Source organism: Hippoglossus hippoglossus, chromosome 9 (genome assembly GCF_009819705.1).
Source record: "Hippoglossus hippoglossus isolate fHipHip1 chromosome 9, fHipHip1.pri, whole genome shotgun sequence".
NCBI classification, from domain to species: domain Eukaryota; kingdom Metazoa; phylum Chordata; class Actinopteri; order Pleuronectiformes; family Pleuronectidae; genus Hippoglossus; species Hippoglossus hippoglossus.
In genome coordinates, this window is record NC_047159.1 from 28,572,544 (window position 1) to 28,597,772 (window position 25,229).

The 25,229-nt window shown below is 39.9% G+C and overlaps 2 protein-coding genes across 2 annotated transcripts in view; one reads left to right on the forward strand and one right to left on the reverse strand.

The window, feature by feature from the left end:
• Positions 1 to 190: 190 nt before the first annotated feature.
• On the forward strand, positions 191 to 16,880 carry ydjc (YdjC chitooligosaccharide deacetylase homolog). The gene is made up of 6 exons (XM_034595844.1): positions 191 to 486; positions 1,192 to 1,367; positions 1,919 to 2,078; positions 4,269 to 4,368; positions 10,762 to 10,939; positions 11,990 to 16,880. Exons 2-6 carry the CDS (start codon positions 1,204 to 1,206, stop codon positions 12,318 to 12,320), a joined length of 933 nt encoding a protein of 310 aa, XP_034451735.1. The 5' UTR covers positions 191 to 486; positions 1,192 to 1,203; the 3' UTR covers positions 12,321 to 16,880.
• Positions 16,400 to 25,229, reverse strand: part of ube2l3b (ubiquitin-conjugating enzyme E2L 3b) — a 14,695-nt gene continuing 5,865 nt past the window's right edge. The window contains exon 4 of the mRNA XM_034595888.1: positions 16,400 to 18,009. Coding sequence (XP_034451779.1) covers positions 17,855 to 18,009 — 155 coding nt within the window. The 3' untranslated portion in view covers positions 16,400 to 17,854. The remainder of the gene's footprint in view (positions 18,010 to 25,229) is intronic.

Sequence of the window (25,229 nt, forward strand, 5' to 3'; positions counted from 1 at the left end):
GCATATAATTAAAATGAGGTAGCGAAACAGGAGAGAGCAACCTTTGCAGCACACATCGACACTGTAAACACTGTCAGGCATCAGAAGCTGTAGAATGTGTTATTGTTAGATGCAATAGATGAACTTCATAGATGGAGAACACGGAAGAGAACGGGAAGAGAGCGGAGATTGGAGGAAGTACATGTGAGGGGTGTGCATTCAGAGCGCTCCGGTCAAAACACCTCAACTTCTCGCGAGAAACAAGACTGGCGGAAATTGGTTTAGTAGTTGGGACCAAACGCATCAGTAGATGACTGACTCCGGGAGATGGCAGTAATAATACCAAGTGGATGTCAGCAGCTAAATACTTCTCTGAAGAAGAAGACGCAACAACATCCACAGCAGCAGAAGAATAGCTAATGCTACTCGCCGGTCGGAAATATCGTCTTTCTCCACGGTGCTTGTGTGGCTTCAGATGTGTATGGGTCAACGTGTGTAACACAATGGGTAAGAATGAGTACAATTTTACATTCATTACAAAATGGTTTTCTTGTAGCCTTAGCTGCCAGTACATTCCTGCCGACAGTGTTCCAGGAACTGCAACTCTACAGGACATGTAGCCGTCGTGTAAACCCAGTGTCAGGACAAGTTGATATGCACAGGTTCATTCAGACACAAGGCCACCCTAAGTGCTCTCCAGGGGTGAGGACGAATGAAAACATTTAACACATCAATAAGAACACATCCAAATTGCTTGTAAAAGACATTCATTTTTTTCCCTTTCTTTTCTTGATGTTAGAGCCAAGCATCACAGCAGCATCAGGTTTAACTAAAATGGTTGGTTAGTTAGTAAGTTAGTTAATTAGAAAAACATCATGCAAGGTGTTATTTATTATCTTCCATGTGTAAGGTAGTAACACATTTTAAAACTTTGAGAGTGATCTGCTTTTTATCATTGAATTTAGACACATGCGTGATTTTACTTTAAAAGAAATACTGGAATACTACTTAAATATTGATCGTAAAATGTGTCTGTTGCACTAACTGGTTGTAGTTTCCTGTAGTGATGAACAGAATGGTAAATGTATGTAGGCTAACTGCTTTTATCCAAAGTACGAACGATGTGCCTCTCATTCACCCATTCAGACAAACACTAATAGCAGTGGGCTCTCATGGAAGGCAGTGAGTATTCATCCTTTTTTTCCTCCACAGAGACCTGCAATTATGCCACAGCCCAGAATGATGCTGGTGGTGACTGGAGATGATTTTGGTTACTGTCCAAGGAGGAACCAGGGAATTGTGGACTGTTTCCAGGCTGGAGGCATTTCCAATGTATCGCTGCTGGTTAACACCACTGCTGCAAAAGAGGCAGCTGATCTAGCTAAACGGTAGTTTAGTTTGGCATATTGTATTGTATATGAAAATTCCTGACACACTTTAGATATGCTGAAAAATCACTTGGCATTACTACAGGCACCAACTCTCATTTAGGGCTGCAACTAACCGTTTCAGATATTTACACTTTACCTCCGTTAAAACAGCTTGCCATAGGCCTGCTGAATGTGCGTTTCTGTGACAGAGCTTCAGGCATGGATGTATCTGTTTGACCGGAGGTGTGTCAGTCACTCACAGCAGAAGGTCTATTTCAGGCCATGGCAGACAATACTTGCACTTGACTACTGTTGTAGTCAGCGGGATGAGACCCCCTGTTGTCCCACAACAATTGATTTAAATAATATATAGTTTACAACTGATTGTATTATTAATATTTTAATGAGAATTTATCTTTAAATTTGGTCAACTCTAATTGTGTAGTGTCCTAAGTACCTACCTCCCCTTGACATAAATGCACTATTTATTTAAGCAAAGAAGAAATTAAAACCTAAAAACTTTTTTTTAAGCTGTTGAACAAGTTTTTCTTTTCTTATTTTTGAGTCAGACACAACATACCTATTGGCCTCCATGCTAACCTGTCAGAGGGCATTCCAGTATGTCAGAGTGTCCAGCAGGCCTCCACTCTGATAAACCACCATGGCTTCTTTCATGGGAAGATGGGCTTTCGTCAGGCCCTGGAGAGAGGTCAGCTCAGCATGAAACAGGTACACACAGTTTGTGACTGGCTTGAAGTAATCTAGATAAGGTCTATGCATGTATTTTGCTGCTGCTTTCATTCCCACTTCTCACCCTGTCTGTACTTACACAAACTTTGGTCAATGAGTACAATCTCCTGTGCATCTTAAATTTTAAGAATCAGGCTAAGCAAGTTCAAGACTAATGCTGAACTATAGATCAGGTAAAAAGACCTAGAAGACCAGCATTTATCTCCAACAATCAGCAAGTCAACTTTTAGAATATGAAGAACACAGCTCTTCTGGTTCAGGAAGCCGGGGATCATGGGTTACATGTATATCCAAGATTCAGTTGTGTTTCAGTTGAGTGAGCGGGACTAAGCAGTCAGAGCTCTAGTCAACACACGGATAGACTTTGTGTATTTCTTTCTTTTTGTTGCTGTATGATTGTCATCGTTATTTTCTCTGGTTGGGAAACTCACAATTATAAAAAAAAAATATGATGTTTTGGCTTGACCAGTTTGCGATCTGCATGATTGAATTCCCCTGCTACGATGATCACGCCGTCTGAGTGAGCTGTTAGCTGTTTGTTGATGACGTCATGCAGCTTTTCAAGCGGTGAGCGAATGTATACTGCCATAATTGTTATTATAAATTCCCTTGGAAGAAAGAACGGTCTGCATCTTACCGTGAGGAGCTCACTTCAATCGATCTTAAACTATTGAGCACTGGTAAATTGTTGAGATGGATTAATGATTGTTAAATCTGTAATGTTACTGTTGCACTCCAAGTAGGCCTCGGCTAGCTACTGCCTATTTGCCGGCTACCAGGTTCACAACTAATGATAGGACAGTTTTACTATAAAAACATTGACTTCCATGCATTCACACAATCTGTTACTTTTTGCCAGCTGTCCTTTACTGAATTTGGCTGCTGCAACTGTTTCTTTTATTCTGGATAATGTGTTACCAGATAATGTGTGTATGCCTCGCATTTATTATATTTTGCACCTCGTTTGGAAAATATGCGTCTCTGCTTGATTGGTCATATGCAGTAAACCCTGCACCTTTTATGAGGAAAGCCTGGATTTACTTATCGATAGAGGTGGGGAAATTTCTTGATTCTTAGATACATCACGATGGAGACATGGATGACTGCATCGATACAGAGATTGAACTTTATCGATTATTGTTTTCCGCTATGCAAATCTTTTAAGCCGCTGCATAATGATGACCACGGAAGGATGCACATTAAAGGTCCGGTCACCAAAGTTGTCACGTCAGCGATACTCAGCAGTAACTGCAGCTATGCAGCAATGCTACCGGAACTAGCGATGCTACTGCGCATCCTTGGGCGAGAGCTTGTGTGCGGGGTTTGCGCGAAAGTGATCCGGAGGAGGATATCAGCGGATATTTAGATGCATGACAAACTCAAGTGGCAACTTCACTGCATATGACAAATATTGATTCAAATATCAAACCAGTTATACAAATTTGTTGATGCATATGACATTTACACATAAAATCTGGTTTACTGTCAGTACAATTGCTCAGTTTCCACAAGTGCTCCTAAACACAGTAATATGTGGGTTTTCAATTTGCAGGACAGAGTGCTTCAGGCAGAGAGTGTCAGCTTAGCTGCAGCAATGGACAGCATGAAGAAACTAAAACGTTTTCTGAACATTGGAGACTGTAAACCTTTTCAATTAGTGACCCAATTAAAAGTATAAACACCAAAAACGAGTAAAATATGTCTCCTTAAAGTCAAACGTAGCAAACATAGTAGGGCTGTAATGATTCTCATACCAAAAGAGGAATCGCGGTCCAGAAGTCCAAGGTTTCGGTTTGCATTTCGCGACACGTCTCCCTGTCCAACCCCACATGCTACGATAGCAACAGGTTCAGCCTGCACGATTATGCCAGACTGACTGGCCGACTTGACTGGTATCATGAGTGCCCTGAACATCGAGGAGCTTGATAGCTGAAGGCTCTGGCTCCTATTCCTATCAATGAGAGTAGGCTAAATAACAGATGCACTTCATAGACTGCTTTAGAATTAGTGAGAAGACTGTGTTTTGGTGAGAAACTGCAAATCATCAAACAGCAAGTTCATGTAGCAAAACAACTTGTGTTCATTTCATGTTTGTTTCCGAGACAAGAAGAGGAAGAAGAATGTTTTCTCCATGACAGTAACTTCCAGGTGTGTGCGTTTCCTTCCCAGGTGGAGCTGGAATTGAGTGCCCAGGTCAGACAATTCAGGGAACTTACAGGTCACCTGCCACATCACATGGACGGACACCAGCACATCCATGTACTGCCAGGTAATAGAAGCTTGTGGGAAAAAAATCAAACTGTATTGTTTTCGTACACTCATCCACTGATAACCATTTACATGACAAGACAAGCTACACATTTCTCAGTGACTATTATACACTCAATGGGCGTGTACGTTTGATGCACGAATCTGGGATTCATCAATATGTTCGTACCTAAAACTTCCTCAGACCATGGGTACGCATAAATGATGAAGGCTCGACTGTCCTGAAAAATGTAAAGACACACCCTTTTAACTAAATGCATAGTATATTAAAATTCCATTTATTTAAATAAAAATAGTAGGTAGACAGCAATAATTCAATTTACTAATGAATTGACCAAATGTATTAAAAACTATGAAATTGATACTCTTTCCTCCTCATCATCTCTATAAACACCTGCTGGATTCATATTTATGTTTCTGGATAAACGGGGCTTCGCTTCTTCTGCAACAATAATCAGAATCAGAAATACTTTATTGATCCCGGGGGGAAATTGTGTTTGTTCCAATAGCTCCATGCAAGATTAGAAATATAAGCTTATAAGATTTTAAAAATATATAAAATAAAAGATGAAATATGTACAATATGTGCGTTCTGTATATTGAGTGTTTATTATAAGCATGGATATGTCAGATATTGCTGGCATTGTAATAAGTGTTAAAACACTGTTTTGTGTGTGTGTGTGTGTGTGTGTGTGTGTGTGTGTGTGTGTGTGTGTGTGTGTGTGTGTGTGTGTGTGTGTGTGTGTGTGTGTGTGTGTGTGTGTGTGTGTGTGTGTGTGTGTGTGTGTGTGTGTGTGTGTGTGTGTGTGTGTGTGTGTGTGCGCTCATCTCTTATTAATCGATGATGTCGGATCATGTCTCCGGATCGTTCCGGTCACTTTAACCCTGATGTCCTGACTGTGCGCATCACGTCACGTCTCGTGTTGTGTATCAGGTTTAAACATGTGTCTGATAAACTCTGGAGAATCAAACAAACACAAAGTAAACATCAGTCCTGTATGTGTCCTAATAACTTGTGATCAGTGTTTATTGTTAAAGTGTAAAGTGAGCGCAGGTCAGAGGAGTGAGGAGGAAACAGACTCCGGCAGACACTCTGACACAGGACGAGCGTCTGTTCTGATCCTGGAGCAGCGGTGATATAATTATTCAGCGGAGTCCACGTCCACTTCGCGATGCATCTAAGAGAAATGTCCACAGCTCTAGTGCTCAGCTCTGTGCAGGACACAGCATTCAGCGCTTCAGTTATTACAGCCCAGGTTTAATTTAAACATCGTCACTCCGGAGGACACATTACAGAAAAGTGTGTTTTGTGTCTTCCACCTTTGTCGCCTTCAACTTCTGCTGTTGTGAGTTTCTTGTGTTTTTTACCTTTTGGGGGCGTCTCTTATAACTTCAACTGTTCAGCACACCGCTCTCTTCATGACCAATGGATTTCCTTATATGGAGAAATAGAGGCGTGGCTGTATGCTAATTGTAGAGAGCGGACACGCATCTGTCGATTTTAGAATGATTCTGATGAAGAACAAAATCGTCTGGGGTCTCATTTATAAAACAGTGCGTGGGATTCATACTAAAAGTGTACGTGCGCACAAAAGCCTGAAATGGCGTACGCAAAAGAAAATTCTGATTTATAAAACCATGCGCACGCACACCTGAACACAATGTTCACTTTACAATTCAGTCCACCTGGAAACGTTCGTACTTGGATCTGCCTCAAACTCCGCCCTCTACACGCCCACATTCAACAGTAAATGGTCAATGCAAAGCACCTCATGAATATTAAATTATGCTGCTGACCAATGGGTTTCCACGGCGAGTCCTGACAGAGTCACGGCATCAAGCGATGAGAAGAGGAAGCGAAACTTTCTGACACTGACATCGAGGTGTTTGTTAGTGAGGTGGAGGTGAAGAGCGATTTCATGGGACAGCAGTGATAAAGGGAATACACTGATACTCTGCTGCTGCTGTGGATAACACAGTGAGTGAGAGTGAGGACGATAGAAAGAACGGAGCCTGAAATAAAAAAAGATCCAATTCAAAGGTGGAGGCAAAAAAAACACACTCTCAGAATTTGAGGGAACTTTTTGTATCTCATGTTCGTATTTTAATCATCCAAAACTGCAAGAATTCAGAGACATGTCCTCAATCTATATAAATTAACATAATTGTTATTATATGCTCGTGTTTGTACTGGGATGGTTCGGTTCCGTCGGTCGATCTGTGTGATACTGGACTCAGTTCAGCTCAGAGATCACAGATCACAGATCAATAGAATCTATATCAGCTGATCAGATATCGCTGAACCCTCGTTTCCTCCTCATCCTTCCATTCGCGTGCACACATCACGCAGCATCACGCACCAGTGTCACGGCAGTATTGATTTCTTGTAAGTGATCTCCAGGTCTCTGTGTGCCTGATGGCACAGTCCCGTTCACTGCAGTGATTTGATGATACACGCACAGTGTTAGAAGATATTGTTAAAAACTGTTAATGACTCAGCTCTGTAACTCCGCTGTTTAATGGAATCTAAACGTAATTTGCTGTAAGTTGTTTTATATATTTTTCAATTAAAAGGTTCGTGTGGAAGAGATATGTCGTGCGAGCACAACTAAAGCTGTTGGTTTTAATGTAAATGATGAAGTGGATCAATAATCTGGCTTCAGTTCACCACCTCACGTCTGCACCGCCACTTTCCCGTCTCCAAAAGGTTCGTACGCATGGGTCAGAGTTTGCGTGGAAATGCGCAAATTTTCCCGTCAATATTGTTTTTATAAATCCCAACGTTTGCGTGAGAAGTGGCGTACGTATGTTTTGTGCGTACGCAACAGTTACAAATGAGACCCCTGGTGCACGCATGTCATTATCCGGCGGCGATTTTGCGCACGCACTTATTTTCTGCGGAGAGTAAGAATAATTTCTGCACGCATGTTAGTGAATGAGGCCCAATGAGCATAGGTCAGTAGCTACAGTTGATGTTTGACATCATAACCGTAAATGAAAAATGTGATCACAGTGCTGACGGTGACATGATTGTTGGTTTGAGTTTTTCAAATTTTTACATAAAAAAAGATTCTAGATTTTGTTACACAGAATAGAGGTCAGACTAGTGGGAGCTGACAAAACAGCTACAGTAACTCAGATAACACTCTTCACTGTGGTAAGTAGAGAGGCATCAGAATAACAACGTACAACTCTGAGGTGGATGGTCTACAACAGCAGAGACTACGTCAGGCTCCACTCCTGTCAACTAACTACAGAAATCTGAGGCCTTGTTCAGACATAGTATTAACATCAGTCCTAAGTGATCGAATCACTAGTGGTCAGTGGTAAGCTCAGGTCTGAACGCATCCTCAATGCGTCCTCAATGCGTCCTGAGATCCATCACTCAAACTTTTTTGAACTTTTTAGAGCTGTCCCACCGCTGCAATATTATATCACCGCTGCTCCAGGATCAGACAGACGCTCATTAAAGGTCCGGTCGTCCTGTGTCAGAGTCTTTGTTGGAGTCTGTTTCCTCCTCACTCCTCCTCTGACGTGTGCTCAATTTACACTTTAACAATAAACACAAGTTATTAGGACACGTATTGGACTGATGTTTACTTTGTGTTTGTTTGATTCTCTAGAGTTTATGAGACACATGTTTAAACCTGCTACACAACACGAGACATGACGCACAGAGTCAGGACATCAGGGTTAAAGTGACCGGAACGATCCGGAGACATGATCCGACATCATCGATTAATAACTAAATACAAGTGATTATTAGTTTGTGTGTGAAGAGGGACAGATACGAGCAGACAAACACACACACATGCAGACAGAAGTTCCTCCCGCAGATAACGACTTAACGCTGTGTTTTAACTTCACTGTTGCAGAGGAAGTGACCCCCCGTTTATCCAGGATATATGAAATATATGAAATATGAATTCAGCAGGTTTTTATAAAGATCTGTTCTAAGTGTGATGATTAGGAAACATCAGAGGAGCAGAGTCACTTGTTCACCTGCGCAGAGTAATGTGCCTCAGTGCAGTGGTGCTGCTATGGGGGGCCAGGCGGTGCCACCTTGATACGGTAAAGGCTGTTATCAGAGTTTGTCCTTTTAAGCCTTAGGTGCAGCACACAAGTCTAAACTGAATGAATGTCAATCAGTGTGGAGAGCACTGACCACCATCATTCACTTACTGTTGTAGCCTGATTTTCGAATTGAAAACCTTATTTTCTAAATTACGGAACAATTGTAATAACAGTAACAGTCTATAATTTTCTAAATATAAACGGGGTTCTGATTGCATTAATTGATGAAAAAGCAGGCACGTGCAGAAAGATATGAAATTGTGGATATGATACATGGAGATGCATCGATGCATCGTTGTGAATCAAATCGTTGACTGCTGAATCTAATTGTGAGGCTAGTCAAGATGCAGACCTCTAACTCCTAGCCTGGCTTCAGGCCTCACTGAGCCAAGATGGGGAATGCTAGCTCATTGCCTGCAGGTTTACCTCTATCAAATCTGCATACCATAAAACCTCCATTTTGGACAAAAAAACAAGGGTTGATGTTCCTTCAAACAAACTTCTTTTAACCTGACAAAATAGATATACGACTGTCACTGCAGATTATTCAGATGGAACTGGCTGAAGGGGGCGATGACTCCCACAACCCATGCAACTAATTAACATGGCATCTCCTGCCGCTCCCCCTTCTCAGAGAGAGGTGCTTCTCTTCAGGAGATATCACAGACGAAAGCCATAAAACCCACATTCCATTCTGAACTTAAAACCGCTAATTTTGTTGAATGTCTTAAGCAATGTGAGAATAATGTTCAAGCTTTCGGTGATTCGTTGAATATTGTTTCCTAATTGATTTCTGGTAATTTGATTAAACTCCTACACTGCTCAAAGAATTACTCAAAGTTGAATTTAAAAATCTGAAATCTGAATCTAATCTGCAACTAACTATACTAGTAACATTACTAGTAATGTTTTGTTTATTTCCCTTTGTCATAGAGTTGTAATCCGTATCAATGTTATGGTAGTTGTAGAACTAACATCATGTTGTATACTCACACTTGAATGATCCCCTAAACTACAGTGTTATTTACCTTCTGCCCTACATTATTTTGTTATTTGGTTTTCCATACAGCAAATGTTTTTTGGGTCATGGTGGAGATAGACCCTGCCCTTTATACATTAGGTTACACAATTAAAGTAAACAAAAGCATTACTTCTCTCCCAAAGTTAAAAGTCTTCAGTGTGAGTGCCCCCAGGAATGTCTGACCCCCTTCTCTCTTTCGCTCCCTCCATCTCTCTAGCTCGCGCCAACACAAATACGGTCGTGATTGTAGGACACATCAGTATACTCAAACTGGGTAAAAACAACATCAGGACGCATTCTAATGTTAGGTGTGAACACACGTTCTTATAGCTGTTTGTGATTCGATCTCTCAGGATGGATGTTAATACTAGGTCTGAACAGGGCCTGAGGCTGCAGTGACACAAACTTACCAACACTGGTCAGTTGAAGCCTGAAAAACATCATCTGAATCAGGATTTCTGCTGAGGCTGCAAATGGTAGAATCCCAATCTGGAGTCAACAACATGAATTCATGGAGCCAACAGTCCAGACTGCTGGAGGCATAATGTTGTAGGGGATGTTTTCTTGATACATTGGGCCCTTAATACTAGTTAATCATGGTTTGAATGTCAGTCTATGTGAGTATTGCTGCTGACCATGTTTATCTCTTTGTGACCACAGTTTACCCTCTTTTAATGGCTACTTCTAGCAGGATTATACTCCATGTCACAAAGTTAAATTCTCAAACTGGTTTCATGAACATGACAAGAGAGTTCAGTTAACCAGAACCAGATGTGAATCTAGTTGTACCTTTTGTTATTTGGTTCAACAGTAGATTTTTAGCTTGATTTTGCAGGGGACAAATTTGCAGAAATTATGTGATGCAGTCATGGAGCAGAATCTTAGAGGAAAGTTTCCAACATCTTTTGGAAGAAATAGGATATCTTGTTCCTGATATACAATATTATGAGGGAGGTGATAAAAATGTAAATAGATGGCTATAATTTTCTGCTGATTGACTCATCTCTTTTAAGTCTTGAATATGTAAAATGCTGGATGACCAGAAAGACAGAGGTTCTTATTATTGATCCTGGGAGGTTCACTGATAGTTTAGCCAACACTCATGTCCCACAATCTTTAGATGTATGCATGTATGCCAGTAATGAAGGAGTATTTTTTTACCCTGTTAAAAAGAATCTGTCAAACAAATAAATTATGTTGTTAGCAATAGCTCCTTCCACATATCTCTACTATCTTTATGAGACACAGTCTTGTGTGGGTCAGTTTATCATTACAAAGGTGTTGTATTGTATGTTGCAGAGGTGCGTGAGGTGTTTGCACAGGTGCTGTCAGATTTCAGCATTCCATACACTCGTGTTCCAGTGGAGCCAGGTTTACACAGCTGCCCGTGGCTACCAGTGCACCTCCAAAGATTCTGTACACAGGTGGAGAAGGACGCCTTGGACTCTATCCCTGTGTTCACACGCTATGGAATCAGGTGTGTGTTTGTGTATGTGTGCATGTGTGTGCAGCCAGAACGAATAAACAATTTCTTTACACTAAAATCCATACATATGCAATTTTCACCACATAAACACTTATTAACTAAAGACAGACTGTCAATATAAGCTTTGTCAACTAAATAATCGATTACCTTGCAAATATTTGATGTTGATGACTTGATATCATTGCTGATGATGGGTTACAGCTAAATGTGATGCATTAATGATAAAAGAGTACTATAAATAGCCAGACACGTATGTAATGGTTGTGCGTGATTGCTGTTACGCACAATGCATTATCGATTGCTGTACCTCCACTGCTTTATGTACATACTGGTGGAACAGGCAGAACTAATTATTTGCCAGTGGGTACAGTAATTAAAGAAGTGTCTTCCTCCATTACTGGTGAACTGTGGCATTGGAAAGGAGGCTGCTGCACATGCACTAAGTTTCACAAAAGCTGAAATTTCTGTAGCTCGATCTATTTGTGCACACAGCTTTATTAATAAGATGAATATAATGGTGTATAATTGTGTCTTTGAGTGTACCCAGTGATTTTCCTCTATAATTTATATAGATGTAAATCCAATGTAAATGCAAAATAGTTTTTACATTTTCACTAACTTGTGTTGTATTGGGGCATAATATTGTTCACCAACAAAACTCATATTAAATGTGCATATTGACTTTATCTTGTCAATTACATCCACAATATGAAACAAAGCATAAAGCTCACAACCTCATTTAAGCCTTTTATATATCGATATGAACCACAATCATCAGTCAGAACTTCAGCCTGCTGGTGTTTTAAGAGGACTGATAATGATGCTCTTTAGTTTTTAAAGGTCAACAATTGTGAAAGTTTAGTGGGAACAGGATCTAAACTTTCTTGTTATACTTGTATGTGTATTACCATAGGTTCATCTATAACAGTACCTGTCAGTCAGCTGCTGTAGTGAGCAGATGGACTGATTCCTCTGCAGACTTTCTCAAGGTCTCTGGCTGACAAACACTTATCAGGGTCTAAACCTTTTGCATGTCCACAGGTGGCCAGATGTGTACCTGGGACTGACCACAATGGGCCAGAACATGTCGGTCCCCAACCTGCAGAGGGCCCTCAGCCATGCTTTGGCTGCCGGGCATTCAGGCACTACCTCCAGCAGTGCATCAGGTTCAAATCAATCTGTGGTCACAGCAGAGCTCATGGTTCACCCAGGTTACCCCAGTCACCCAGATGAAGGAGGCTGCGGAGAGGGTCCTGATGATTTCTCCCAGTCAGCTGACAGACAGCATGAGCTGAACGTGCTTAGAGAACCATCCCTGCTGGCCTTCTATAGTCAGGAGAGAGTGCAGCTCTGTGCATTCAAAGACCTCTGACTACTGCTGTCTAAAAATCTACTGTAAACACTACACTACTGCAGAGAGCAAGTGGGAAACCTTATCTTCCAGGTTCTGTTCTATTGGTAAAAAAAACATATTTCAGAGTCAAATTGCCATTTGCTAGAAATCGGCATAATCCTATAAATGTCATTTGCAGCATGTTTAATGAATACGGTTTAACCCAAGGCAGTCACAGCTTCACAGACAGAAGCATATGGATTGAGAGCTATGAATTAAGTTGTCTCTCTAGTCCAGCCAGACTGTTGGCTGCAACAATAGTACATCTTCTCTTTTTTCAACCTAGTTCCCTAGTATAAAAAGTTGTTCACATTTTGTAGTCTTGATATTTCGGTCTGCTGATTTTACCTTCAATAGGAGACTGCACTGAGGTAGAGAGGCTACTCAGGGAGTACCATTATCCATTTACAGCCTCTGAGTAAATGTGACTCGAGCACAGAAGCACTTCAAAAACTAAGCTTGCCTACAAAATGGAATGTATTGTTCTAAGGTGTTTGTTAAAGTTTGGATGTTTAAGACAAAGTTAGTTTTTTTATGCAAGCCATACTGAGTGCTGCTACACAGTACTCTGATACAATTTATTGCACTACCTGCATGCCCTCAGTTGCACATATCAATTACAACTTGGGTTCTGTAGTGTGGTTCTGTCCATTATTATACGCTGTACTTAGCCAATACAGTGTAGAAGTAAATGGCTGAGATCTGGGAACACAGTGGTATAATACGGCCCTTTGAGTATTCAAATAAGTCCAGGTAATAAACAAACATGAGCAGTCAGATGATCAGGCATGCCGGTGAGACAACTTCATCTAGTTTATTTTCATCATCCTTCATTTTATTGATCCATCATCTGCTTCATCCTTGACCTGCTGTACTCACTGTAGCTGTGAACACACAGCTTCTCTGGGCAATGGCGGATTATTAGAGAGGGGTACACTCACATAAAGTGGTTTAGTTAGATTTGAATAAACCCTTGGTTTGTGTTGACACATTGTCTGACCTCTCCATAGTGATGCCACCATGTTTCTAGATCTCAGCTTTAACTTGGTGAGTAAACAGATATTATTGTTGACTAATCAAAGTATACCCAAGTTGTAATAACCTGTAGTTTTCCTTTAAGTGAATTAGTATCTGATCTTGAGGTCCTGCTTGAAAATCTATTTAAGACCTCCATTATTTCAGCTTTGTCCTTAAGTTTTGAAAATTGCTCCATGTGTATGTTTAATCAAATTACAACACAGAACTCTATGGTCAGGTATTAAGTATTGAATCTTAGTAAAAACGGGCTAACAGGGCCCCAGCAGTGTATTTATGTCTCAGATGTCGAACAGTTGAATCATAATATTTGTGTGGTTTTTCTTTAAAGGGTGAAGGGATGATTTCTAATGATCTGAGGTCTGTGCAGCACAAGTAGCGATGAACATCTTGTCAGTGTGTGTCTAAGGGAATGCTATTTTAACATTCACATTTAAAAATCACCTGTAACACTGTTTATAATTTTTAAGGCCATTGTCTGTATATCTACAGTAGAATTGAATGTTTTGATTCAGTTTCTTTCCAACTTCTAACTTAATATTTTAATTCAATGATTGTTTTTGTAATCAGCAAGCAGCGTTTAAAACTGACTCGCCAATATCAAATATGATATCCTCCAGGGTTTTCAAGGGACTTAGGTTCTCTCTTGGTGACAGGGAGTGGTGGTGGCACTCAGGAGTTTGAAATGATTTGAAAGAAATTTTAAATTGTTTAAACAGAGAGATTTGATTTGTTTCCGGTCTGTGATGTGATTCGAAACCCCATATTTATACCATTTTATCTTGATGAATGCACTTTTTAAAATAATCTCTTAAAAACTAATAAATTCCCAAAAGGATTATAATTCATTCAGCAAAATCACTGTTTACACTCACTGTTACTGGAAGAGAGCATGAAGAACACATGAAACAGTGTCACTCTTTGATTATGTTTTCCTACTTTTTCTTTTTACCAAGTTGTACCTTAACTTAATTTGGTTCACTCCCTGCTCTGGTGTCTATTTGTCTGTGTGTAACAGTGGGAGATTGAGCCCTGCCCATGTTCAAACCACCAGGACAGAGGATCCAGTGTGACCATAAATGTTAGAGAACTCTCAACATACTGTATATGTTTTTTCAAATATCTTTGTTGCTGTGGAGAAACACTTGACCAAGTGGTCTAATTGAAGGGAAAACACTCTTTATCTTTATAAATACTATATCCAATTTCTATATTTATGTGACTCAAAAAGTCAACCCATACGATGCTAGAGGATAGGACAGTTCAGACTTGTGCTATTAATACTGTTACACATTAGAATGTATTAGTGTTGATAAATCATTTGTGCAGCTTCTAAATGTATTTTATCAAGTTAACACCATAACCTGTGGAGCCATCCATCCACATGGGTCTCACCTCATAGGGTGAGACTGTTTAGTGAGATCTACTGGTTAATATTATAAATTAAAAGCACATGCTTCCATACTGGATGGCTCATGATGAAAGTTTGACTCAAAAGTAATCATGTCAAGGCTCCAGTCAATATATAATGTTTACTACCACATAAATAACACAAATTAATGGTGCTTCTCATGAAAGCCTGTGCATGGAGCAGGCTCCCAAAAATAATGAAAAATGTACAATTGGTGTAAAAATATGGGTTGTAACACCCTCAATATCACTCTTGTTTAAGAATTTGCCCTTTTAAAAACAAAATGATATGCAGTACAGACTTAATGGTTCTTGTCAAGATACTTTTGAAGTTTTAGAAAGGAAATTATATCAAGGGCCTAAAAAGTAATGTGGGATTTGGACAAAAGTACAGGCTTTCATTTTCTGACCCATTTTGTGATCTATCCATCCATTATCTATAGCACTTAACTTTTGAGAGGGGATGGAGACAATACTTGTTTGTTTATACCTTATTCTGTTCGGTGTTGCACTTATTCTTGGACAGGTGAAGCAAACCGTGTTAAAGGGGGTTGGATTGTAGTGGGAACACTGGTTGTAAGGTGTGACTGTGGTAAATGATTTACATGGCTCCTGGGTCAGGAAGTTGAACTTTGCATAGAGCTCCAGGGAAGTCATGACTGGCTCTGAACTCATTTCAATTTTGAACAGCACATTAAACCTTGTTAGTGGATTACCTGCTCTACTTCCTGACCCACAGCCACACAATATTAAACTCACACTGGCTCATTACAAGTACTTTGTTTAATCATCAAAGTACATACTACTGGAAATAAATCTTAAATGTTACTTGTTACAGTTTGAAAACAGGGCTTTTACTTGTAATACCTTATGCTTCTCTACCACTGAAATAGTTATTGGTAATAACTTATCCTATAGCTACTGTGTGCTGGAAGACTTCTGTAGAGTAGTTCAGCTCAAAGTGGAACAAATCTGCACTACAAACCACTTCGTACCTTTGTGTTGACATCAGTGACACAGCTGCCGTGTTATCTGAATGTACATATTTGCAGCCAAAAGCCCTCAGCTGGGCTCCACCCATTTGTATATATACATATGGCAAACTGCATCACATTCAAACACACGATACTGTCCATGGAAAATGTTAATATGGCCCTAAAAGTATAGTAGTTGACTGAGAAAGTTTGTAAATCATTCTTTACTTTGGAAGCTGGAAAAATCTAAACGCAAAGACCACTTATATACATTTTAATGGCTATCAGTTGTATTTCACGTTAGTCTAGCTGATATGCAGTATATAATGCAAGAGGCTTTCGCTGGTGGTACACCATATTGAAAAGGATCAAAGATGGAGGGAGAAAACAGATGTTAAGATTTGCTTCTGCAAAGACATGACCCTGATTTAGATAGCCGAGAAGAGGTATGAGCACTGAGTACCAATATGTATTGTTACCCAAACATGAAGTGACTGCCATCATATGACATTCTGGTGTATAATGAAATTGTTAATTGATTCGTAAAGCCTCTTGATGGGTATATATCAGTTCTGCTCCTTTCCAAGTCATCAGAAGCCATAGAGTCTGTGCCAAACAGGTGCAACATCCACTTGAGAGTGAGGCCGAATGGTTAAGCCATCTTTATTATGAAACAATATTGGGACCACATCAAACAACTGTTACATGGTGGATTTTTGACCACTGCAATCCTTTCCCTTGTCCGAACACATCCTTGGACAGCCAGCCCTCTCCCAGCTGCTTTCAAGGAGCCTGTTTTAAGGATTGCGTTGACGAGTTGAGATCCATTCCAGCTCAGTGCATCCACCTTCTACTCTGCTGCTCCTGACCACCCGGTCCCTTTCCCTCTGGGTCAATAAAGTATCTATCCATCTAGCTAGGCAGCTGGTTGTCAGCTGGAATATGTCTCAGTGTGGTAAAGGGTTCTGATGCGATAAATGATTATACTGGGGTGCCCAAAAATACTAGGAAAGGAGACACGCATGGAATATTCAAATTAACACAACAGGTTCTTCCCACATTTCCACCAATTTAATGTATCAAGTGCCAATCAAAACAAGTTAAGTTGGAGAAAGAAAATAATAAAAATTAGTAAAAGAAACTCACAGTAGCCATTTGTGATGCAGAAAACAGTTTTAACAGCAGGGTCTGAGTGCAAACGATCTAGGTTGCAAAACATCATCAAAGTATATTGAGAAAATGTGTAGATAGTATCATGCAGCTTGTATTTGAGGGCCTGCTGATGATACCTACGAACCAATTGTTTCTATTTTAACACTCAAGAATCTTCTGTAGCTTTTTTAGCAATAACAATTCATATATGGCTTGTTATTGTATGTTTCTGCTCAGTGGGTTACAAACCATGGGGAGGAAGATGCAAGATGGATTGTTCCACAGAGTGCAGTGCAAGTCTAGAAGGAGGTGATGTAAAGGAAACACGTCAGTCAGCACATAGCTCCCAGTCCAAGCTGCAGCTTCTCTTCTTTCAGTCATGTTTGTTTTTAGTTAAGATTACTGATGAAAGGGTAAAAGAAATTGAGTAATCAACCACTTTTCCTGCTCAGAAAAAAATAAAATACCTCAGAAAAACCATGTCTATGTGAAATCTATTTAACACAATAGTTGTTTATATAGAGGAAAATCCTACAGAAAATGATCACGTTACTCCGAGTATTTCCATCTAACATTTCATCTGAACATCATGTTCCCTTAGCATTTCTTTTTCCATTTTTCACTTTAAGAAAAGAGTAGAAAGTTAGAAATGGTCTGGATGTTTATGGCTGAGAAGGAGGAGGAAGAGGAGGGGGAGGAAGCTGTCTGATCCACAGAGAGTCCTGGATGGGGAGGGCGGCATAGGCTGCCGCTGCCTAGCTTTAGCTAGGCGGCTCCTGGGCTGCAGGGAGGTGCGATTTGGGAGCGAAGGGGTAAGGAGAGTGAGCGAAGGTGAGGTGTGGGGGAGAGCAGAGAGGCGGGAGCAAGATAGGTATTTGGGCAGAGAGATTAAAGAAGAGGGGAAGAAAGAGAGAGACAGAGGGCTCCACACTCATCAGGTGATCAGTCCATTGGCCGCTTTTCACCATGTTTCTTTGTAAACTCTTCAGCGTTCTTCAAGAATTTTTTACGGTCCTTTGAGTATTCTTCTGCTAGGTCTGCCCTCAGGGGATGCTCCGGCTGGGGGTCGTTCACCAGTGCAATGAGGGACTGAATTACTGTAAGACACAGCCAAAAACAAAATTAGACATGAATAATGCATTTCAGGATTTTCATTTGACTGGTGTGTGTTCTGGTAGGAAGTGCGCCGGTGAAATGTGCAAAGAAAGCAGTAACGAGATTGAAAAGGTCTGAAAAAACACCTTTGTCACAACTTACATTACTGACAAACAAATACCCATTAACTCACATACCCCTTTTCCAAGGGCACTGACACGCAGAAGCAAGCACACACTGTCAGTGAGCCGACATCTTGATCAACACATAATTATCGAAAACCTTTCTTCAATTAGTAAAATCTTTCCTTATAGCAACAGGGATTCAATCTTGTATTTAGCCCTCCTGACTCCACTCAATCTCTCCTCTCTCACGCCAACACGCAGACACATACATCGTTTCATCAGACACATCTCTTAGGCTCCGAATTAGCCCGGGAACTGCCTTGGTGGAAAAGGAGTAACACAGGGCTGTTAATTAAATAATTTTCACATTGGCTTCAGATGATTTTAGTACACTATAAATCAGACTTAATACTTGCTCAATAGACATAGACGTATACTACATTATAACGACATGATGCAGTGGTGTTCTTTGAATACTGATATAATGGTAGAGTGATCTAGGATTTTTTCCTGGTGATGCACTCACACACTGAGGTCAAGGCCTCAGAACAGAGGCCCACCATTTATCTGCCTAATGACAGTGTGTTCACAAGCTATGAGGTTTGGAAAGTCAACAGGTTTAAATTGGCTCTGGCTATAATTGGCAGTAATGTAAACAAGACACCCAGGGGGAAGTCAACACTTTGGCAAGACGAAGTGAGATAGTGTCTGAGTTTTTTGTTTGCGGAAAAAACCTGCGTATACCAGCTACTTTTGGTGAAAAAGAAACAAACAAATGCACGCAGATGAAAACATAACCTCCTGAGCGGAGGTAATAACAATATGAGCAGTTAATTATCAATAGTCTCATTGGTCAAGGATTAAATCAGAGACTTTGTTAGAGAACAACAGGAAGGATTTGGTATGGTATAAAAGACCCCATTAAATTCTGGTACAGATTCGGATCAGGAGGTGAATCCAGGAATTTATCAAAAAAAATGCTGAGATATTTGTGAAAAGAAATCTGTAGAGTGCTGATGCTATCAAGCAAGTTCAATTTTGTGCGGATCTGATTAATTTGACATTGGTGGCTCGCTTTCCCCTTGAGGAGGCTGTGTAGATTTGGCCATCAGCGAACACATGCAGTGGAAGGTACATTCATTTTCTTGTCCTTTGTTGACGGTAACTGAGAAAGTCATTTTGACAAAGGTTTTAAAGAGGAAGTAGACCATCTTCCATGGTCATTTTTTAAACTACACAACATGGTTGCCCCTGAGGGGTTCATTCTTGTCAGGTTAATTTTCCATATCTTACACATCAATACAGAGTATACACTGCTGCTGATTTCTGTAGCTATTATTAGCATACTACCGGCCAATCAGCAAACCTTAGATTCACAACTGCACTCTAATCTCTTGCATTAGGCATCACGACAGTGCTTCCTTCTAGGCATGATGTGTGTTGTTTTCCTTTGACTTTTTTTGTTTGTCGTCGTCTTCTTCTTCTTCTTATACTATATTTCCATTGGTACATGATAATTTCGGGAACTTGTCCCTGACCCTACAAACAAGGTCAGACCATACCTAAACTAAACTATAACTCATCTGAAAGTCTTTTTCTTCTTCTGCCACACCCACCCAAGAAATCACAACAGCCAATCCTGGTAACTGTAGTGTACCATGCTCCTGGCGCTTATTCTGAATTTTTAAACAGAATTGCCTGATTTTTTTTTTTTTTTAATTTTTAAAAATCAAGCCTAGTCCTAAAATCAGATATTACAGTATTCATTATTAAGTAATAGTTATTCTTGTCGGTGACTTTAATATAATAATAATAATAATAATAATAATAATAGCCTTAGTGTTGCATTCATTTCAATATTAGACTCAATTGGATTCAGTCAGTGTGTAAACCAACTAGGGCTGGGCGATCTTATCACAAACATTTTTTTTTTCATCAGTCGATATAATATATACCGCAATATAAGTCAAATGACCAGGAAATTACTTTTGTGTGTTTATGTACAGTGTTCTTCTTATGTACAATTTTTGTTCTTATGCACAAAACACTTTACTTGTCCTTACAATCATCCTGTGCCACTGCACTTTACTTATACAATTTCATACAAACCACTACAGTGAAAAGGTGTCTATCATGTAAATACTTAGCATTTTTTTTATTTAATTTTTATGTTTATTTTAATTCTATTGACTTTTTATATTTTTTTAGTCTCTTGTCTACCTTATTCTGACGGCCCTGCTGCTGTAACAACTGAATTTCCCCGGTGTGTGGATCAATAATGGTCTATCTTATCTTAAATCAGCACCACTGCACTAAGGCTCATTACTCCGCTGGTCAACAAAGTGACTCTGTTCCTTTCTTGTTTTCTACTCACTCACACTTAGAACAGATTTTTATAAAAACCTGATGAATTCATATTTATGTTCCTGGGTAAACGGGACGTCGCTTCTTCTGCAACAGTGAAGTTAAAACACTGTGTTATGTTACTATGTTCCGTCTCTGCATCGGTGCAGAGTCGTCCACGTCTGCATCGCATCGAAGAATAGAGAAATTTCCACACCTCTGCGCGAGACGCCAACTCGTTTGTCTGCTCCAGGTGTCTGTAGCAATATGGCGATACAATATGACGATGTGTCGTGGGAGGAGGACCCGTGGTAATGGGTAAGGCTCATACTACAGAAACAAAACACTTCCTACAGTTAATATAACTTATATATGCAGATTTTATCCCAGATTTGCAAAGATATAAATTCTACACACTGCCCCTTTAAGTAAAACATTGGATTTCAAAGAAACGTTTTGGAAGTATAGTATATATTTCACATAAAAAATTAAGTAAATAAAAGAAACCCATGACCATTATCTGATGCCCTGAACCTTGTTTGGGGAAGGTTTTGAATGGATTGAAGGATAGGTTTTCCATTACATTCCATACTTTATCCAAGACTGGGAAATTTTAAAAAAAAGATTTCCTCCCTAGCATTTGGTATATGGAAAATACTTAATTGTTTGTTTCATATGAAACAATCTAGGTATTATGAAAACAAACTCAAATTCTGAAAATGAATGTTTGTTAGGATCAGGACTGCTGTTGGTTAAAAATTTTTTTAAAAAGTAATTTACAGTGAAAAAAATACACTGCTGAGTGTTGACAACAAAATGACGCCATAACGGTCAATGGAAAGCAAAATCATCAACCCATTGAGGGCTGGATTCAAAACCACACCGAAAATCCAAGTAAAAAATTTAAATTACTCCAACTTGCATGAATGTCATCACGGCAACTCATACGTGCCTGTATGCACCCCCGACAACCTCTGAGCATGCTCCTGATAAGTCGGCGAATGGTGTCCTGGGGGATCTCCTCCCAGACCTGCATCAGAGGATCAGTGAGCTCCTGGACTGTCTGGGATGGTTCTTGGCAGCGTCGGATGTACCAATACATAACGTCTCATATGTGCTAAATTGAATTTAGGTCAGGGAAGTGTGAGGGCCAGTCAATGACATCAATCCCTTCATTATCCAGGAACTGCCTTCACATTCTGGCCACATGAGGCCTGGCATTGACCTGCAGCTGCCTGGTTCAAATTAAACAGTTTGCTAAATGTAACTTGATTGTGATTTTCACCTTTTTGCATGCAAAATAAAAAAAAATAGGTCTACTTGAATCATCATACTGGGGAAATGTTTGCATCAAAAGGGCCATATCGCCCAGCCCTAGTGACAAGGACAGTAGCAGAACACAAATCTAGAGAAAAGTCAGTCATGAAAAGTCATGAAGGATCAGGAAAGAGCAATTGTCTGAGGCCACTACATGAAAAACCATTCCTTTTTTGGAGGTTGTCTTGCTTTTGCCTCTCCATTGCACCTGTTTTCATTTTCATTTAGTAGATAGTAGAGTAGAGTAGATAGAGTGAATTTTCATTTCTGGGTGAACTATCCCTTTAAGGGATACTGAAAATTCATGAATATTTGGTATTTATGATAACTTAAGTTGGTTAAATGAAGCAGGTGAAAATGAAAAATAAAATTAATGGATATAGTGTATTAAAGGAAGCTTTCTTAAGTACCCCAGAAAGTTAAATAAACTGTAACAAACACCTAACAATGGAACATTTCACAGAATTAATTAATTCTTTGGGAAATGCTGTCATTATTTATTATCATTATTCAAGCTTTTTATAGATATTTTTATAGAATCATTATCATTATGTGGCCAAAGTAGTGAAAATCTTATATTGTGACTGCTCTTATAAGGAAAAAATGTAACTCCACATTAGCAAGGGTCTGCCTCGTTTCATTTACCAATGAGACAGTGAAACACGATGCAGATAATATCTCTGTGCACAACAATAAAAGACACCATAACACTCAAAATGTGTTCCAATCTAGTTTTTTTGTAGTATCTTTTTCATGATCCGTTTTCAGACATGCCCTCAGGAAGAACTCTGGAGAATTGGGTCCAGATTTTCTCCAGATGTTTCCTTTCACACAAACAAAAAAGTGGGAGGTTCTCAGCTCAGACAACAGCAATAAATCCTCCGGAAGATTCATGTGAGGAGTGGCTCAACAAGCAGAGGCATTAATTCTGTTGTGGAGATCACATGTTTTTGTTTACAGCAACCAGTGTCGGCTCCTATCACCAGCTCTCTTGACATCTTCATCTGTGACTTCTACGAGTATGACACTGCTTTTTCCATCAATAGATGTTTGTATTCTTGTTTTATTTTAATTTCTTTTCCGGTTGTCACTTGTTAGAATCGTCATCAACCCCCCCCCCCCCCCCACAACTAATCCTGCGGAAGATTTCTTGCTGGGTTCTTACATCGGCTCCTTCCGGAGATTCTGTAGACTATATATGAGGGGGCCAGGCGGAGAACGTCTGTAGAAAATCCTGAAGCTCTCACTTGGACATCTACGTAAAAAAAAAAGATCTCCAGAGCTCTGCGCATGTCTGAATGCAACTTTAAAGACTTAAACTGAGTACTGAAATACATCTGATACTGAAATTTAGTACTAAGAGCTATGTTTGTTTTCTTCTAAATTTCCTGATTTAAATTTTTATTTTTTTTGTACTTTTTGATTAGGCCCTTATCCCATGACCCTGCTCAAAAATGGCATGCCTAAATTCAATAGTGTATATCTCTGAAACTATAGAGCCTAGATGAATAGTCTTGGAATGTATATACAGGTAAAACAGGTAGAACACAAAATAAATAAAGGATTATATTTCTACCAAGCAGAAAAGTATAATTGTATTGTTAATATCCCCCATGGAATCATGTAGACGTACCTCAAAACCTCAAGCAAATCCATAGCACAACATCTGGACATTATCTGTACCAAAAATGTTTCTAATACAATGAAGCAGAGCAAAATTACAGGTTTTAGTAGAGGCCAATCACTATGTGTGAACTCTTCAATGATGTTATTAGAGAGGCTCGCCGATGCATCCAGCAGGCTGGATTTCTGATAGGCATTGGTGACACATCCAGCCAATCAGAGGGAAGGACCGGGTGAAGGTACATGAAATGATGTGAAGCCCTCTGATTTTTTTCTGTATTTACATTGCAAATGCCTGTAATCAGGGAAATCAAGCAATAACCATGCATGGGAGGGACAGGGTAACAAAAAACTAAGTACAGATTATATTAACAGCATCGGGCTTGGGTTCACAGAAGAAAAAAAAAGTGTGTCGGGTTCCGGTCAGGCTCGGTTGATTTTCTGTTTGGCTTGGATGGGTTCGGACAGAAAAATGCAGCCCAAGCCGCACTCCAATCTTTCCAACTGTGACATCCACTGACGTGTTTTACCTCTCTTCCAGCCTCATGAGTCTTTCTGTGAGCATGATGACACAGAAGAGCAGGAGGATCTGTCGGAATCAGATTGTCTCTTCTCGCACGCATTTTCCTGAACAAGTTTAATTTGGATTAAATAGGGGTTTCATCTGGCGAAAGATCGTGTAGTGTGTGAACCACAGTTTGTGAGGCTACCAGTAGTGTGCATGCTAATCCTGGGTTAGAGCTTCAACACCATGAAATGCCAGACTTACAATGTCATTAATGTTCATTATTTCCATGCAATTGTTGTTTTCTTGTTTGTCTTCATGCATGTAGGATGGTTTTTGACATTGGATAAGTAGCCTTCAATTTATAGCATTAGGCTGTGTATAATTTGGATTATTGTTAAGATCAAGGTCAAAACTTGTTAACTTTAATGACATAACCAGGGGCGGCTATAGCTCAGGGGTTAGAGTGGTCGTCCTCTAACCAGCAGGTGAGCGGTTAGATCCCAGTCTTCCCCAATCCGAATCCCCAACCCCAAATTGCCCCTTCTCATAGAGAAAAGTGCTGCACATGGATGCACTCTACGATTGTGTGTGTGAATGGGTGAATGTAAGCTGTACTGTTAACCGCTTTGAGTTGTCATCAAGACTAGAAAGCGCTATATAAATACAGACCAATAATGACTTATTATAGATGTACATGTGACTGCTGCTGCAGTGAGAATGAAAACGCACGTCTACAGGGAGACTCAGTCCACGGGGACTGCAGGTTCGCCTGCATGAAGTGAATGCAAAGCGTTGCACAAGGGAAATATACGACTCGCAGGGCTGGGCGATAAAGATAATTATCGCAATATAACTTTTCATTAATAGAAATATAAGACATGGTGGATACCACGTCGATAGAACTCATTCCATCCATGTTTTGCCAGACAACACGGACAGCCAATGACAATGAGAATAACGCTGCGCCGAACCAATCATGTGGCTGGAATAGTTACAGCCACGTCAGGTTAGGTTGACACTGAATAATTATACCCACCACTGCTTCAGGACCAGGACAGACGCACATTAAAAAGGTTCGGTCGTCACTTTACACATTAACGATAAATACCATCACTGATCACAGGTTATTAGGACACTCACAGCACTGACGTTTACTTTGTACGTTTGGGTTTCTGTGGACTAAACTGATAAAATGTTTGCAGGAGCGGAAGACGGTTTCATAGTGTATGGTACTAGTATTTATTTGAAAAACTGTAGTTATACCAGAAACCTAAGAACCTAGTTATATAAAAAGGTTAACATAAAG

Excerpts from the sequence above, each read along its gene's own strand:
- ydjc (XM_034595844.1), top strand. The coding sequence starts at position 1,204 with ATGCCACAGCCCAGAATGATGCTGGTGGTGACTGGAGATGATTTTGGT. Across the intron at positions 1,368-1,918 it reads GCAGCTGATCTAGCTAAACG|ACACAACATACCTATTGGCC; the intron begins GTAGTTTAGTTT and ends TTTTTGAGTCAG. Across the intron at positions 4,369-10,761 it reads GCACATCCATGTACTGCCAG|AGGTGCGTGAGGTGTTTGCA; the intron begins GTAATAGAAGCT and ends TGTATGTTGCAG.